The sequence below is a fragment of the Equus quagga genome, unplaced genomic scaffold, assembly GCF_021613505.1.
Source record: "Equus quagga isolate Etosha38 unplaced genomic scaffold, UCLA_HA_Equagga_1.0 HiC_scaffold_457_RagTag, whole genome shotgun sequence".
Lineage (NCBI taxonomy): Eukaryota > Metazoa > Chordata > Mammalia > Perissodactyla > Equidae > Equus > Equus quagga.
Window position 1 is genome coordinate 1 of NW_025793830.1, and position 17,446 is coordinate 17,446.

Here is a 17,446-nt window from a genome sequence, read left to right on the forward strand (position 1 = left end):
GGAACCTTTCGGTTTCAGAGCCAGGTGGGTGACTGGGACTCAGTGACCTCTTCCTGAGTCTCCACCAACAGACTTCACTCCATCTCAATTGGATTTTGCCCTAGATGGCATGACTTCCAGCCAGTACCCATATTTTTAATATAATATATTGTTTCATTAAACAAGGAAACAAGAAAAATAAAAATTATATTGGCAAATGCAAGAAACTTACAGAGAAATTGCCCCCATGCCGACATGGCACACTTCGTTCCTCCTCCACCTCACAGCTCATGCCGGATGCCTCAGAGAAAGGTCCTGTAGTGATGCCACCTCTAGCCCTTTACAGGCATCCTGGTACCGGGTGAGTCGGTTCAGGGATGCTAGGAGTGTTTCTGGAAGCCAGTCCTACACGGGATGCTTTCTAATAGCTTAAAAATCGTCTGAGCCACGAAATGTATCCTTAGAGAACTTATGTTTGTGGGACCCCTCCCAGCTTCTGACTATAGAGTGAAACCAAGTCACAGTTTTCAGTGATGGCTTGAGATTTTAAATAGATTCCTAAGTGTTTCTGGATTTTTGAATGATATTTTGGGAGAGCTGAGTCATGCAATGTTACTCTGGCTGAATTTTAGAAAGAAATCCCCAGGAGTCCTTTCATAATAATAGAAGTAGAGTGGCTTCTCAAACTTTAGTGTTCAAAAATCTCCTGGAAAGCTCACTGAAATACAGATTGTTAGAGACCATGCACATTTCTGATTCAGGAGTTATGCCTGGGGAATTGCATTTATAAGGCTCCAAAGTAGCGTTCCCATTTCAGTGCTAAATGGTGTATTAATTTGTTCTGTATGGTAAAATCAATAAATGAGCCTATGTCGTTAATGGTCTTTGAATAAGAGGAGTCCCACAAGGAGCAGTGGGGTCTCTGAGTCTCACTGTTCACTGATGTATTTTTAGCTGAGCCCCTCCTCTCATTACTCTAGGCCCAGAGGGAGAGAGGGAGCACAGAGTCAGAGGGGTCACACTGCAGAGATGGACACACCGTGGGACAGGCTTCAAGTGGCAGGTGACAATGGACCACTGGATAGAAGAATGGGGCCGTGGAGCCTCCCTCCTCATGGTGGTGTCACCATCTCCACCCTCTCACTTTCTCTCTGCCTCAAAGAGCGGGGCCTCTGAGCATATGAGGAGCCTGAGTTCATTTCCCAGTCAAGGATCTACACCACCCATCTGTCGGTTGTCATACTGTGGTGGCTGTGTGTGCCGTGGTGCTAAAACTATGTCACTGGTATTTCAAATACCAGCAGGATCACCCACTGTGAACAGGTTTCAGTGGAGCTTCTAGATCAAGACAGAAAAGGAAGAATGACCTGGTCATCTGTTTCCAAAAAAGGGGCACGAAAACCTTATGAATAGCAGCAGAGCATTATCTGATATAGCGCCGGGAGATGAGAGGATGGCACAGAAAGACTGGGCAGGGTTTCACTTTGCAGTGCACAGGGCCTCTAAGAGTTGCAATCGACTTGGTAGCATTACCAACAAGAACAACAAAATAATAGATTGACAGATAAAACCGTATTATCTCAACAGATCCCGAAAGAGCCTTTGACCAAATTTAAAACAAATCCCTAATAAAAATCACATAAAAATAGAAACAGACAGACACACTTATAATATGGTAATAGACACTTTCTCCCACACAGGCACAATCTGGTCCTACAGCCAGCTTCTTAGCTAAAGGTCTGGGGGATTGGGAATTTCCAAAAGACCAGGAAGAAGCAACAGAAGGGGCTGTCCATGCAAATGGTTTCCATCCAGTGACTGCCAAGCCCCTCCCTGAGCCCTGTTGCTGGAGCTCAGCTCACACCACACACTGAGGAGGATGGAGGTTGGCTTCACCCTGTTGGAGAGCCCTGGGAGGAAGCACCTGCTGAGACAACACAAAGGCCCCTGCTCAGGGGACTCTGCCAGGCCAGAGAGGACACAGCTGCTGAGTCCCCATCAGCAAGCACAGGGCCCAACCCCTAGGCCCAGGCTCCTCTGAGTGAATGGTCATCACAAAGCAGCTGTGTATGGACCACACCGCAGTCCTGCAGCGCCCCCTGCTGATCAAAGGGCACACCCCACACAATGGCCCAAAGCCCTGAGAGCCCAGCTGGTTTCTGTAGTTCACCAGGTTGCTGCCTCAATTCACACATCCGTGGTCTGATCATTTGATAATGGCATTCACATACACTGGAAGTGATGGCTCTTATATCTCACTCTCAGAAGGCAGTGCACATGGAAGGTGCAGAAATATACAGAAATGTGAATTGAAGGTTTTTCTACCCTCAGAGAAGAGGTTGCAAACGTTGTATTCCTTGTTTTTTCTTTTCTTTTTTTTTTTCTGAGGAAGATTAGCCCTGAGCTAATTTCTGGCTGCCAATCCTCCATTTTTTTGCTGAGGAAGACTGGCCCTGAGCTAACATCTGTGCCCATCATACTCTACTTTATATGTGGGATACCTGCCACAGCACAGCTTGCCAAGCGGTGCCATGTCTGCACCCTGGATGTGAACTGGGGAATTGGGGTGGTCAAAGTAAAATGTGCACAGTTAACTGCTGCCTCACCAGGCCACCCCCATATCCCTTCATTTTTATGTGGTTGAGAGAGTGCTTACATGTCTAGTGTTCCATCGCTTGTGCATTAAAGCAATGAATTCCAAATAACCTCACATAACCTTATTTGTGTCTTAAACTCCAATTTTTTAGGTAACATATTTTTTCTACTAATGAGAAATCAAGGAAGAACAGTGAATCCTAATATTTGAGCTGTGCAACTCCCATCACACCATCTTGTATTAGAGTAAAGTCCAACCCCGGCAGAGAAAGTCTTAGACCCTCATTTGTTGGCTTCTGTCATCCATCTCTCCCTGTTCAGAATCGTGTCTTCTATGGACACAGAGCTTACCAACCCCATCATTCCTTCTTCACAATTTTCCCACTGGGGTGCTTCATAGCATTTGAGGTTAAAAAGTTGAATATTAGAATAGCATTTATCTTGCTAACACCTTGTTGACAAATGTCTATCTTAGATGTTCGTCAGTGAAATATTGACATCCATCCAGCTCACCCACACTCTGCAGTTTATTTGCTCATGGAGCTTGTCTCCTGTGCTCACAATTGTTCCCCCATCCACCTGCTTCCCGTGGTTTCTCTCCTCAGTCCCTGCAGGCCCATCGCATCCTTCTCCTCTTTCTCTGCATGAATCCGTGGAACCCAGTCCATCTCCCTGCTCACCTTCCCCAGGGTCAAGGGCGAGTTTCTCTTCTGTTCTATAGACAATGAGATCACCATTATCACTTAACGTCTCCTCTTGATTGAACTCGGAACTCCAGACTCAGAGTGCCCAGGAAGGAGAATCATTGTCTTTGCCTCAGATCTGCTCTTCACCAAGGTGTGCAATTCAGGAGAATTCGAATATTCTTTCAACAAACACGTGCTGAGTTTGTCCTTTGAGCCAAAATTTTCTGGGCTCTGTAAATACAGCAGTGACAAAATGGCGGAAAGTTCCTATTCACAGGGAGCTTAGCTCCCAGCAGGAGAAACACACAGTGCACAGACTCACAGGATTCCTCTGGGCATCTGGAGCCTGCTTCTGCTGGCTGAGGCCCCCTCACCTCCTCAGGACGTGGACACCGGGATTCTCTGTGCTCTGTCCACAGCCTCCCCTCAACTGCACACAGCTCTGTGCCATCCAGGAGCCACATGCAGGAGCCCAGCCCTGCTCCCCTGGCCTTGCAGAATCCCTCAGTGTGGCCTCATCAAATAGTTCGCACACTATATTCCATTCTTTACTCTGTAGTTAGAGCGATATTTCAAGCACATGTATCTGATAAAAGCACCTCCCTGCTTAAAATGTTACCATAGTTTCTCTCACCATCAACATTATGTAAAGATATTGAGTGTCACATTCAAGGGCTGTGTGTGTGGCCATCATTTTTCCCCCCTCCTGCCTCCCCTCTTCCCTGGAGCCTATACAAAAGCACAAGCGGGGCTCCTTTGCTAAGCAGATACTTAACCCTGAACTCTGGTGCCCCCTTCTCTTTGAGCACTTCTGGTCCTCCTGTCCCATTGCTGTTCCCTTCCTTCAGGACCAGGATCACACAGCACCTGCTGGAGAGGCTGACCACGCCGAGATGAGCGAATACTTGTTTTATTATAATAATTTGCTAGGAAATCTACAAAGTTAAATCTAACCCCCAGTGTGCATATTCTCTTCAATAGAATAAAGGATAGAAATACTGAACAAAGGACACAATTATAATTCTTAGCATCATTTTTATTCCTAATGAGTTGACTCTGTTTACATTCCCAAAAGAAGTGGATGTATATTGCGTTATTACTTTTTGTTTAAACATTTCATGTTTCCAATTTGGCTTGGGAATTATTATCTTTGGACTGAGTCACACATCAGGACAAATTGTTGTAAGTAGAGATTTTGTAGCATTTGAATTCAAGAACATCTTTACTATGATGATCTGTAAAAATATGACACATTAGAGAGCCTGGAGGACTATTCCTCAGGATGATTTAGCTTGAAAACTGTAACAGATAAGGCCTTCCCTGCATGTGGGGCAGCTCACAATCTAGAACGACCTCTGCAGGACCAAGGACGCTGCTCTCACAACAATTCTAAGACATCGCTTCTTTGACACGTGATGTTTCTTTGATCCCAGTTTCAAATGGAGAACCTCTAATATAAAGCCACTTAGAATTATTACTTTTGTTGATTTATCTATTTTCCCATCTTACTTCAAAGAATGGGACTTCCCTTTGATTCCAGTTTCCTGAGAGATTGTTTCAAAATCACAAATAAGTTTTGAAATTTCATCAAATTCTTTTCTGTTGAAATAGTCACTGGTTTTTCATTAATGGATCACAAGCCTGTGGTATGGAAATAATGAGCACTGACCACTGCCTCATCCCGTATGTAAAACTCAATTTAATTTGAATCATGGTGATAAATATAAAAGCTAGAATCATAAAAGTTCTAAGAAAAAACATAGTAACATCTTCATGTCCTTGGAATAGACAAAGTCTTCTTAGGTTGAACACAAAAATCACTAACCACAAGAGAACAAAATAATAAACAAATGACCTAAAATTTTTAAATATTGCTTAATAGGCAAGTGACATCAGAAAGATGATGGAATAGGAGGTCCTCCACTTGTGTCCTCACTCAGCAACCATGATTTGGTGGCCATCCATTGACAAAAGTGACTTTTTGGGAGCTTCTGGATCCAGGTAGGAGACTATGAAATCATGGCGGGACCCAAGGCTGAGGAGTGGTGTCTGAGAAGGCAGGCCCATGCTCAGGGGTCCTGGCCACAGGCCCAGAACAGCACAATCCCCCTGGGGACATGGCAGACCTTTTATAATTTTTTAATTTTTTTTTTTTTTTGCCTTTTTCTTGCCACCTGCATGCCTTGGCCAGAGACCCAGCAGGAGTCACTCCCACCCATGCCTCAGTTAGCAGCCCTGACAACGGTGACCCTGGCTGTGAACCCTGAAGCAGCCCGTGATCCAGTTCCTGCCCCTCTTAGCCACAGTCCAGGAGCAGTCCTGCCCATCCAGGAACTGGAGAAGACACACTCCCATCAGTGCCCTTGGAGGCAGGCCTGCTGACCTCAGTCTGACTGGGAATCTTGAGGCAGCCATGTGCCCTGGCACCAGCCCTGTGCAGAGTGGACTGTGGGCAGGAAAGGGGTTGGGGATGTGCCAATCCAAGCCCCAGGAAGCAGGCCTTCAGAGTAGCACCAGCTGTGGACCCTGAAGCAGACTTCTGTCTCAGCACAGCCCCTATCAGATCTGGCCCAGGGCCAACCCTGCCCAACAAGGAAACGGTCCAGTGCCCAGGAGAAAGTCCCACCCGTCCATCCACTATTTTCTCCTTATTCTAGGGTAAAACATTGCCCAAGACCTTCTAATCTCTGCACTGAGGGGTTGTCTTCCTTTAGGTGTGTCCCTCACACTTTGGTTTCTAGGAGAGTTTTCTTGATTTCTCCTACTAGACTCTGCTTGCCTGGGACATGACCCCATCCTAACAGCTGCTTCCCAGCACAGCCTTCCAGTCCCCACAGGGGATGACTGGGATCAAGATGTGTGGACCCATCTGCCTTAAGCCTGCCCAGTGGGAGAGCAGACCCCCTGCTCTGAGGCCTGAGGTCCCATCTTGAGCCAAGTCTCAACCTCTTCAGCCTGTCCTGTCTTGTTGGCTGATTTTATTCCTCAAGAAAATGAGAAGAGAAGCCAAGTATGTGTTATCAATATTTTTTTTGCGTAAAATAACCCTCTGGAAGCATTTTAACACAAACCCGTTACAGAATCCCGCTCCTGAGATTCAGATTAAGTAATCTGATAGAAAATGTCATGTTTGTGCTTTTATAAAGTGAGAAGATTCTACTATGGGGGCAGCATTGAGAACAAGGGGACTGAGTTCATCCTTCATGTTGTGTTCCACTAACAACACCCTGAAATTGAACAGGCACAGGTGAAGTTTTGATCAAATGTAAGATGAGAGTAAACTAGAGATGTGCATTCCTAATGAGTAGTTCCATTTGACAGAGCTGATCCTCTCTCTTTAAAATGTGAGCTTCAAATAATCCTGCCTCAACTAGATGGAGCCATGATGTTGTCTCAGTTGATTGACTCACCCACCACCCACACTGTTCCCAAGAGTCCAGCCTCAGTTCCTCTTTTTCCCAACCCCATCCTTCAATACCTCGTTCCTCCAAGACATAGGGAATCTTAATTTTCTTTTCTCTCCCACCTGCTCCACACATTAACCAGACTCATAGTCTGCCATTTGTATGATTCACAATTCCTACCTAGTCCCTACCTGCATTCAAACCTCCTCCTTCTTCATATTCTATGCAGCACGTGGGCCTCATATACTTAAATCAGATTCTCTTTGTCAGATTTCCTGACAACCCCTCTAATGCTCCCATCTTCACCCCACCAAGCTCACCCCTCCTTACCCTGCCAGGACATCTTTCCTGTACAATATATTTTGCTTGTTTGCACTCTCTCTCCCCCCAGACAGTGTCACCACATTGAGCATGGGAACCCTTCTTATCTTGTCCACCGTCTGTCCTGAGTCCCTACAACAAAGTCTAACCCATACTAGGTGTTCAGTAAATGGTGTGGATTCACATAATCTGGAGAATCAACTAACCTGAGTCAAACACAGCTGGACTCTGTGTCCCTGGTTCTGCCCTCATTCCCTGATATGGACTGAACTGTATCCATTACAATCCTATGTGGAGACCCTAACCCTGTTGTAACTGTCTTTGGAGATAAGGCATTGAAGGAGGTAATTAAGGTAAATGAGGTCATAAGGGTGGTGCCCAAACAAGTAGGGCTGGCATCTTTATAAGAAGAGGAAGAGAAACCAGGGGTGAGTGCACAGAGAAAAGGCCCTGTGAGGACACAGCAAGAAGGCAGCCATCTGCGAGCCAAGGAGAAACCAAACCTGCCAGCACCTTGAACTTGGACTTCCAGCCTGCAGAACTGTGACAGAAGACATTTCTGTTGGTTAACCCACCCCGTCTGTGGTGTTATGTTATGGCAGCCCTGGAAGACACACACACCCCTGGTGGACTCTGTCCCCTGGGCAGCCTGTGCTAGCATCCAGGAATGTCTGCTCGATTAGAGAAAAACAGACAATGGATTGAAACCAAGGACAAGCAGTGGGGACAGATGTTGAGAGGATGAGGACACATCTTCAAGACAAAGTTCCCTGGATCGAGTATCAGAACTGCTTTTGGCCAAACAAACAAAGGAAGCAGCTGACGTGGCCGAGGAGTGGGGGCTGCACAGAGAAGCCCCATGGATGGTGGGAGAGCAGGTTTTTGTCTCACTTCCCCACAAGCCTGCAGCACTGTGTCACTACTCAGGCTGCTGTCTCCTGCTGAGCAGTAATAATCTGCCTCGTCCTCAGCCTGGAGCCCAGTGATGGTCAGAGTGGCTGTGTTGCCAGACTTGGAGCCAGAGAATCGAGCTGGGACCCCTGAGGGTCATGTGTTAGTAGCATAGGTGAGGGTTTTGGGGGCTGTTCCTGGGATCTGTTGGAACCAGCTCGCACCATAACCATTCCCGATGTTGGAGCTGCTTCCAGAGCAGGAGATGGTGACTGTCTGGCCCAGGGTCCCAGACACTGAGGCGGGCTGAGTCAGAGACTGGGCCCAGGATCCTGGAAGTGAGAGAGACACAGAGTTGGTGATTCCAGGCACTAGAGACAAGGGGAGAAAGCAGGGTCCCAGGCATCTTCCCAGTGTCCCTTCCCTTGTCCCCATATGTAGTCACCTGTGCAGAGAGCGATGAGGGTGAGGAGAAGAGGTGTCCAGGCCATGGCAGAGATCATCACCGAGTCCTGCCTTCTGTGGCCCCACAGCCGAAGCAGAGCTTCCCCCAGGTCTCTCCCTTACCCTCTTCATACTCTGAGAGAGGGAGGGCCCACACATGCAAATCAGACCCTCCCAGCTTTCTAATCCCTCACTGGGACTTGGGTCAGGTCCCACTGCCTAAGGGTGGCCAGGGGGTGGGGCATTCACAGGGAAGAGCCCTGAGCAGAGGGCACCAGGCAGTGCCAGGTGGCTGGTCCCAGCTGTGATCAGCCCCAGAAATCTCAGGAATGGGCACTGAGTGCCCCCTAGTGTCCAGGCCCAGCCCTCAATTGTGTCACAGGGTGACCAAAGCCCATCAGAGACATTTCCTGCATCCCCACCACCCCCCACCTTAGAGTCAGGCCAGGTGACCCTTTGTGTAGCCTGCATATCACCGCAGGGCAGTCTCCACTCAGACTCTTTGGACTTAGCCTGTCCACAACTCCTTTGGCTCTTCAGTGGTCTGGACTGAGGTGGTGTCTCGTACACAAACTCTTCTTAGTTCAGGATCAAGTGCAGAGCAGTGACGGGCCCCATGGAGACAGGTCCCCTTCTGTGCAACACACAGATTCTTGTCCTCTTCTGTGATCTCTTCATTGTTAGAGATTAAGCAGCGTGTCTCAAACTCTCCAAAACTTTGCTTCAAAGGTCCTATTCCTGGTGGAATGTGAGTACTTTGATTTTTGCTACACTCTTCTCTTTGACCAATAGTTACCATTTTCTGGTCTCCTCACTAATGTATGAGTTGAATAGAATGTTTCACATGGCTCATCCTATACTTGTAGGAGAGTCAGGTGTTAACTTTTCTGAGTCAGGCTAACTCTGATCCCAGCTCCAGGACACAGAAGAGGAAGGTAACTGGGACAGAGCCCCTGAGACCTGGGCCCTGTGAGGGGGAGAATCTCAGCAATGAGCCCTCAGTGACCTGAGCAATCTCTCTATTGGGGAATGGGACAGAAGGGATCTGGACTGGAGTGTGTCTAGACATCCGTGAGCTGGGCCTCCGGGACTGGTCCTCACCTGACAGAGGAGGCAGTTGCAGAGGAGGAGCCCAGGCGATGGCAGGCAATGGCCACTAGTGTTGGTTCTTGAGACGTAATCGCCCTTCTCACTCCCTCTGGGAAGATGACCTCCTCATGAGGGAGTTTTGCTCCTTTCTCACTCTCCGGAGACTATTGAATTTCAGCCTGGGGCCTCACTGATTAGAGTGGGTGTCATTTCACCTGAGACTGATCCTTTGCAGAAGATTAGAAAGATCAGTGCGCCAGAAGCAGAGTGTTATGAGACAGGTGCCCCTGGTCTGTATCCCCTGCCCAGCTCCCAGTGTGCACAGTAGGAGACCCAACATGAACGAATAAAGAGGTTGGAGAGCAGATGATGCCTATGCTGGGACCACTTTGGCAAACCTTCTATCTTTTACTCTCCTCTCTGGACCTCAAATCTCCCAGTCATGTGGGGAGCATGTGATTTGCCCCAGCTCCAGCTCCAGGGACAGGCCTTTCATTTTCCAAACCAATCAGACAATCCCCATGCTACCTACCATGATGGAGTCAGGGGAGACGGTGTGAGTGATCTGGTCCAGTCCTTGTGAAGTCTGAGATTCCTGTTCAATGGATGAGGGAGGGCAATGTCTCTCATTCAGGAGGGTTTATTGTGTGGATGTGATGGCTGGGACTGCAGGGACATTTTTGACCCATGTGGGAAATCAGCCTGGGGACACGTGAGATCATGGAGAATGGACAACTCAAATAAATCTCAGAGAAGGAGTGAAGTCTATTGAGATCACACACTTGACAATTACAACATTCCTGTCACCACTGAACAAGGCAGCAGGGCTGTTGTCTATATTTCCATCACAAGGATGAGCTCAGGACCTCAGCCCCACACCTGTGTCCATAGACCTTCATCCAGGAGGTGCAGCTCACTCACATCTCACCCAGTCCCCAAGGACCAGCCTCCAAACCTATTTCCCACATCCCCTTCCTTCCATCCAAAAAACACGTGGCATCTGACCATCGTTCTCCACCTCAAATGCTCCATCCCTCATCCAGGACTGTAGTGTGATCTTTGTACCAAATCCACAAAACCCAACAGGCCCCTGCTTTCACTCTCCCCACATCCCCACTCATCTTCTATGAACAGCTGGACTACATAAATTAATCAGACTCCTGATCTTCCTTATCAAATCCTCTAAGGGCTCCTAGCCCCCACCCAAACCCAGCACATAATTGCTGTTCAATGAATAGTGCAGATGAATGGACCCCTGAATAGTTGGCTACCCTGAGTCAGACCCCACTGGACTCTGTGTGTGTCCCTCATTTTTCCCTGACCCAGCATTGACTCTGTCCCCATGGCAGCCTGCCCCTGAGATTTAGAAATATCTGATAAATGTAAGACAATCAGATAATGTTTTTCTGTCAAGGAGAGACTTTGGGAACACATATTGGGAGGATGGGGCTTTATGCTATAGACCATGTTCTCTGTAGTGGGTAAGAGAATCTTGTTTTTGACCAGACAAACAAATAAGGGTACAGAAGAGCCGCACTTCAGCGAGGACACTGTTTGCACAAGTATGAAAGAGCCAGTAGAACATTCTCTGTGCCTGCCTTGCCCAGAACACTGCCCTCTCAGGACCCGTCCTCAGCACCCCTGCTGGTCTCAGATCCAGGGTCCACGAGCTCCTCTGGCTTCACTCAGCTCTCCTGGAGGACATCCTGATTTTGGAGATGGATCTCTGCGATGTCACTATCCAGAAGCAGGCAATGAGTAGGTCTCTTCATGGAGATAGAGGCTGAGACATTAATTGTCTCCAGATAACTAATGACCTCCAGGCTGCTACATACAGGATGTGTTGCACAGTCCTTATGTTGCCCAATATTTCAGGATTAACTGATATTTAACTTTGCTTCTGCCATGTGCCTGGGGTCTAGGACCATCTGAAACCAAGTTCAAGACCTAAAATCCTACACTGAACCTTGTTGGTTCATGAAGAGCAAAAATCCATATGGGATACCCTGGCAGGCTGACTTATGTTGTTGTCACTGTTAGTGTTGCTGTTGTTGTGAGGGACTCCGGTTAGACCCCTCACCCCCATTGCACAAGTACTGCTGGTTGATGTCTCCCTTGGCCACTAGAATACAGAGCCATCACGGAAATTGCGTCCTACCTCCTACTGACCACTCTGGGCTCATTTGCCCTTTATTGCTGTTCTGGAGATTTATTCTTTTGTCTTCTGAATCTAGGATATATTTAGGGTTGTTTTTACTATTTTAGTCCAGTTTTATCATTGTTTTCAGTCAGAAGATGGGTGAGTAAAACATTACTAAGAACATCTGTCTTTTTCTGAGATTCATCCTCCTTCCTTGACTTGCTGGCATCCAAGATCTGTCACCCAACCCATACTGGGCCCTGATCAGGTTTATTGGTAACTGCTCCATATTCTGACATTGAAGAAAGAACAGGGCTTTCTGGAAATTATCCTGTAATATCAGAGTTCTCTGTGATAATGAGGGTTGGTTCATAGACTCTACATGCCAAAGGAGTGAGGCACCTTCAAATATCCTCTCGCCACCCAAAAAATAAACAAAAAATAACTATAGCTGCAAAACAATTAAGATTCACTGGATTAAACTGGGGAAAGTGAGGAGGTAATGGGCTGAGAGCCAGGTCCTTAATGGGACCTAAACTTTTTAAATATTGCTTAACAGGCAAGCGACATCAGCAAGATTGTGGACTAGGAGGTCCTCCACTCATGTCCTCACTCAGCAGCCATCCATGAACAAAAGTGCCTTTGTGGGAGCTTCTGGATCCAGGTAGGAGACTGTTAAATCCTGGCGGGACCCAAGGCTGAGGCGTGGTGCTTGAGAAGGCAGGCCCATGCTCAGGGAGTCCTGGCTACAGGCCCAGAACAACACTGTCCCCCTGGGGGCATGGCAAATATTTTTTTTCCTTCTTCCTGCCACCTGCACCCCTTGGCCAGAGACCCAGCAGGAGTCACTCCTGCCCACGCCTCAGTTAGCAGCCCTGACAACCGTGTCTCTGGCTGTGAACCCTGAAGCAGCCCGTGGTCCAGTTCCAGCCCCTATTAGCCACAGTCCCAGGAGCAGTCCTGCCCATCCAGGAACCAGACAAGACACATGCCCATCAGTGCACCTGGAGGCAGGCCCGCTGACCTCAGTCTGACTTGGAAGCTTGAGGCAGGTCAGTGCCCTGACTCCAGACCCGTGCTGAGTGGTCTGTGGGCAGGAAATGGGCTGGGCACAGCCCCATCCAAGCCGCAAGAAGGAGGCCTTCAGACTAGTACCACCTGCGGACCCTGAAACAGACTTCTGTCTCAGTACAGCCCTTATCAGACCTGGTCCAGGGCCAACCCTGCCCAACAAGGGAACTGTCCAGTGCCCAGGAGGGAGCCACACCCGTCTATCCACCTGGTAGCCGGCCTGCTGCGTGCAGACCCCTACTGCCCGGGGACCTCAAAGTAGGAGTAGCTTTATGTCTGGCTCTTCCCTTGATAAATTACAAGAAAATGTCCAACATTCTTGATGGTTCAGGACACCAGACACTCTTCCTGACAGCCATGTGGCAGCCTTGGTAGCAGGAAGAAAAAACAGTTTCTTCCCACTTCCCCATTCACCTGGGTCACTGTGCTCCATCCAAATGACACTCCAGCACTGTGAGCTATTCCACGGATGGAGTCAGCTTCAACCTCAGACCGGACTTTGCAAATGGGTAAATAGTGGCCAGCCCCAGAGCTGGAGCCTGGGGAGTGACTTGGGATCCCATAACGCTTGCTGTTGCCCCTGTCACTTTTAAGCCATGTCACAAACTGAGGACCTTCCCCGTCTGCTGCAGATACGATGGAGACCTGTCGGTGCTGTGCTCCCTGCTCCGGATGCAGGTGATCTCGGCCCAGGCTCCCAGGGAGGCAGTTGCAGGTGGCAACTGAGTCAGCACAGGCTGGGAGAGGGACTCTGGAAATACGGACACCTGTTATGTCCTGGAGGAAGGACAAAAGGGAAGGACATTTCCTGCATGGGGTTGGGAGGTGGTTTCACTGAGCTGGGGAATCAGGATGCTGAGGAGCATCCTGACCTGAGCAGCTAATGAAGAGGGCGAGGAGTAAGAGTGGAGTCCAGGCCACAGCCCAAACTTTCTAGCCAACCCTGGACTAAATGATTCTAAAGCAGGAGCACAGTGCCCCTCTGTTCGTCCTTCCTCTGAAAGAATTTTCCAGATCAAAGGCTATTAAGCACCCAGTCTGGGAGCCCCTGCAGGACAAGGTTCTCTCCTGCATGACAGGTGTCCCTGTGCCTGGCTCAGTGCAGCTTTCCACTTAACTTAGCTCATACATGTTTAACACACGAAGGAACTGACTAACTTCTGGAAAGTTATACTTTCTGAATGAACTTAATACCTAGTGATAGCCAGAAATACATATTTTATCAAAATATCTCACTATTTCCTCTTTATTCTAGGGTAAAACATTGCCGAAGGCCTTCTCATCACTGCTCTGTGGGGTTGTCTTCCTTTAGTTGCGTCCATCACACTTTGGTTTCTAGGAGAGTTTTCTTGATTTCTCCTACTAGACTCTGCTTGCCTGGGACATGACCCCATCTTAACACCTGCTTCCCAGCACAGCCTTCCAGCCCCCACAGGGGATGACTGGGATCAGGAGGTGTGGACCATCCGCCTGTGGGAGAGCAGACCTGAGGCCTGAGGTCCCATTTGGAGTCAAGTCTCAGCCTCTTCAGCCTGTCCTGTCTTCTCGGCCAATTTTCTTCCTCAAGAAAATGAGAAGAGAAGCCAAGTAGGAGTTATCAATCATTTTCGCATAAAATAACCCTCTGGAAGCATTTAAACATGAAACCATTACAAAATCCCTCTCCTGATGTTCAGAGTAAGTAATCTGGTAGAAAGCATCATTTTCATGCTTTTAAAAAGTGGACAGGAGCTGGCCCAGTGGCGCAGCAGTTAAGTGCTCATGTTCCGTTTTGGCGGCCCGGGTTCACTGGTTCGGATCCCAGGTGCGGACATGGTATCGCTTGGCAAGCCGTGCTGTGGTAGGTGTCCCACGTATAAGGTAGAGGAAGATGGGCACGGATGTGAGCTCAGGACCAGTCTTCCTCAGAAAAAAAGAGGAGGATTGGCAGCAGTTAGCTGAGGGCTAATCTTCCTCAAAAAAAATTTAAACAACCAAAATAAAAATTTTTCAAAAAGTCGACAGTTTCTAATATGAAGGCAGCATCGCGAATGAGGGGACTGACTTCATCCTTCATGTTCTGTTCATGTTCTTCATGAACTTCATGTTCTGTTGCTCTAAAAATGTGCTGAAATTTAACAGGCACAGGTGAAGTTTTCATCAAATGTAAGATGAGAGTAAACTAGAGATGTGCCCTCCTAGAATGTCTAATAAGCAGTCCCATTTGTCAGAGCTGATCGTATCTCCTGAAAATGTGAGCTTCAAATAATCCTGTCTCAACTAGGTGGGGTTACCACATTGTCTTAATTGATTGACGCACCCACCACCCACACTGTTCCCAAGAGCCCAGCCTCAGTTCCTCTTTTTCCCAACCCCATCCTTCAACACCTCCTTCCTCCAAGACATGGGGAATCTGAACTTTCTCCTCTATGCCACCTGCTTCACGGGTTAACCAGACTCATAGTCTGCCATTTGTATCATCCACAGTTCCTACCTAGTCCCCACCTACATTCAAACCTGCTTCTCCTTCATTTTCTATGCAGCACCTGGGCCTCATATACTTAACTCAGATTCTGTTGATCCCCTGACAACCCCTCTAATGCTCCCATCTGCACCCCACCACGCTCACTCCTCCTTACTCTCCAAGGACATCTTTCCTGTACAGCATATTTTGCTTGTTTGTGCTCTCTCTTCCCCCAGACGTTGTCACCACACGGAGCATGGGAACACTTCCTGTCTTGTCCACCTACTATCCTGAGCCCCTACACCCAACTCTGACCCATAGTAGGTGTTCAGTAAATGGTGTGGATGCACATAATCTGGAGAATCAACTAGCCTGAGTCAAACACAGCTGGACTTTGTCTCCGGGGTTCTTCCCTGTCTCCCCGATATGGACTGAACTGTGTCCCTCAAAATCCTAGGTTGAGACCCTAACCCTGTTGTGACTATCTTTGGAGATAAAGCATTGCAGGAGGTAATTAAGGTAAATGAAGTCATAAGGGTGGTGCCCTGGCAAGTAGGGCTGGTGTCTTTATAAGAGGAAGAGGGACAGGCCCGGTGGCACAGAGGTTAAGTTCACACTTTCTGCTTCTCGGTGGCCCGGGGTTCACAGGTTCAGATCCCAGGTGTGGTCATGGCACTGCTTCGCAAAAAACCATTCTGCAGTAGGTGTCCCATGTATAAAGTAGAGGAAGATGGGCATGGATGTTAGCTCAGGGCCAGTCTTCCTCAGAGAAAAGAGGAGGATTGGCAGAAGATGTTAGCTCAGGGCTAATCTTCCCCCCCCAAAAAAAAGAAGAAGAAGAGGAAGAGAATCCAGGGGTGAGTGCATAGAGAAAGGCCTGTGAGGACACAATGAGGAGGCAGCCATCTGCGGGCCAAGAAGAAACCAAACCTGCCAGAACCTTGATCTTGGACTTCCAGTCCACAGAACTGTGAGAGAAGACATTTCTGCTGGTTAAGCCACCCCATCTGTGGTGTTAGGTCATGGCAGCCCTGGCAGACTCACACACCCCTGGTGGACTCTGTCCCCAGGGCAGCCTGCACCAGTGTCCAGGAATGTCTGCTCCATTAGAGAAAAAGAGACAAAGGATTGAAACCAAGGACAAGCAGTGGAGGCAGAAGTTGAGAGGATGAGGACATATCATCTAGACTAAGTTCCCTGGATCGAGTGTCAGAACTGCTTTTGGCCAAACAAACAGGAAACAGCTGACGTGGCCGAGGACTGGGGACTGTGCAGGGAAGCCCCATGGCTGAGGGGACAGCAGGTTTTTGTCTCACTTCCCCACGGGCCTGCAGCACTGTGTCACTCCTCAGGCTGCTGTCTGCTGCTGAGCAGTAATAATCAGCCTCGTCCTCAGCCTGGAGCCCAGTGATGGTCAGGGTGGCTGTGTTGCCAGATCTGGAGCCAGAGAATCGATCAGGGACCCCGGACACTCTACTAGTGGCATAATAGATGAGGGTTTTGGGGGCTGTTCCTGGGATCTGTTGGTACCAGCTCACATAACTACTACTATACCCAATGTTGGAGCTGCTTCCAGAGCAGGAGATGGTGACTGTCTGGCCCAGGGTCCCAGACACTGAGGGGGGCTGAGTCGCAGACTGGGTCCAGGATCCTGGAAGTGAGAGAGACACAGAGATGGTGATTCTGGAGTCTAGAGACAAGAGAAAGTAGGGTCCCACACATCTTCCCAGGGCCCCCTCCCTCATCCCCATATGTAGTCACCTGTGCAGAGAGCGATGAAGGTGAGAAGGAGAGGGGACCAGGCCATGGTGGAGATCATCACCGAATCCTGCCTTCTGTGCCCCACAGCTGAAGCAGAGCTTCCCCCAAATCTCTCCCATCCCCTCTTCATACTCTGAAAGAGGGAGGGCCCACACATGCAAATCAGAACCCCCCCCCCAACTTTCTGATCCCTCACTGGGACTTGGGTCAGGTCTCACTGTGCAAGGGTGGCCAGGGGGTGGGGCGTTCACAGGCATGAGCCCTGAGCATAGGGCACCAGGAAATGCCAGGTGGCTGGTCCCAGCTGTGATCACCCCCAGAAACCTCAGGAATGAGCACTGAACGCCCCCTAGTGTCCAGACCCAGCCCACAATTATGTCACAGGGTGACCAAAGCCCATCAGAAACCTTTCCTGCATCCGCACTGCTCTGTACACTGTCCACCTGCCTTAGAGTCAGACCAGGTGGCCCCTTGTGTAGCCTCCACATCACCTCTGGGCAGTCTCTACACAGACTCCTTGGCCTGAGTCTGGCCACAACTCCTTTAGCTGTTCAGTGGTCAGGACTGAGGGGGTGTCTCTTATCAAACTCCTCTTAGATCAGGATCAAGTGCAGAGCAGTGA

At 48.8% G+C, this 17,446-nt stretch overlaps 1 gene segment (V, D, J or C); it reads right to left on the reverse strand.

The window, feature by feature from the left end:
* Positions 1-13,219: 13,219 nt before the first annotated feature.
* Positions 13,220-16,870, reverse strand: LOC124232324 (immunoglobulin lambda variable 1-40-like). The segment is given in 3 exon segments: positions 13,220-13,357; positions 16,380-16,714; positions 16,825-16,870. Coding segments are annotated over 3 exon segments (519 nt in total).
* Positions 16,871-17,446: the final 576 nt, after the last annotated feature.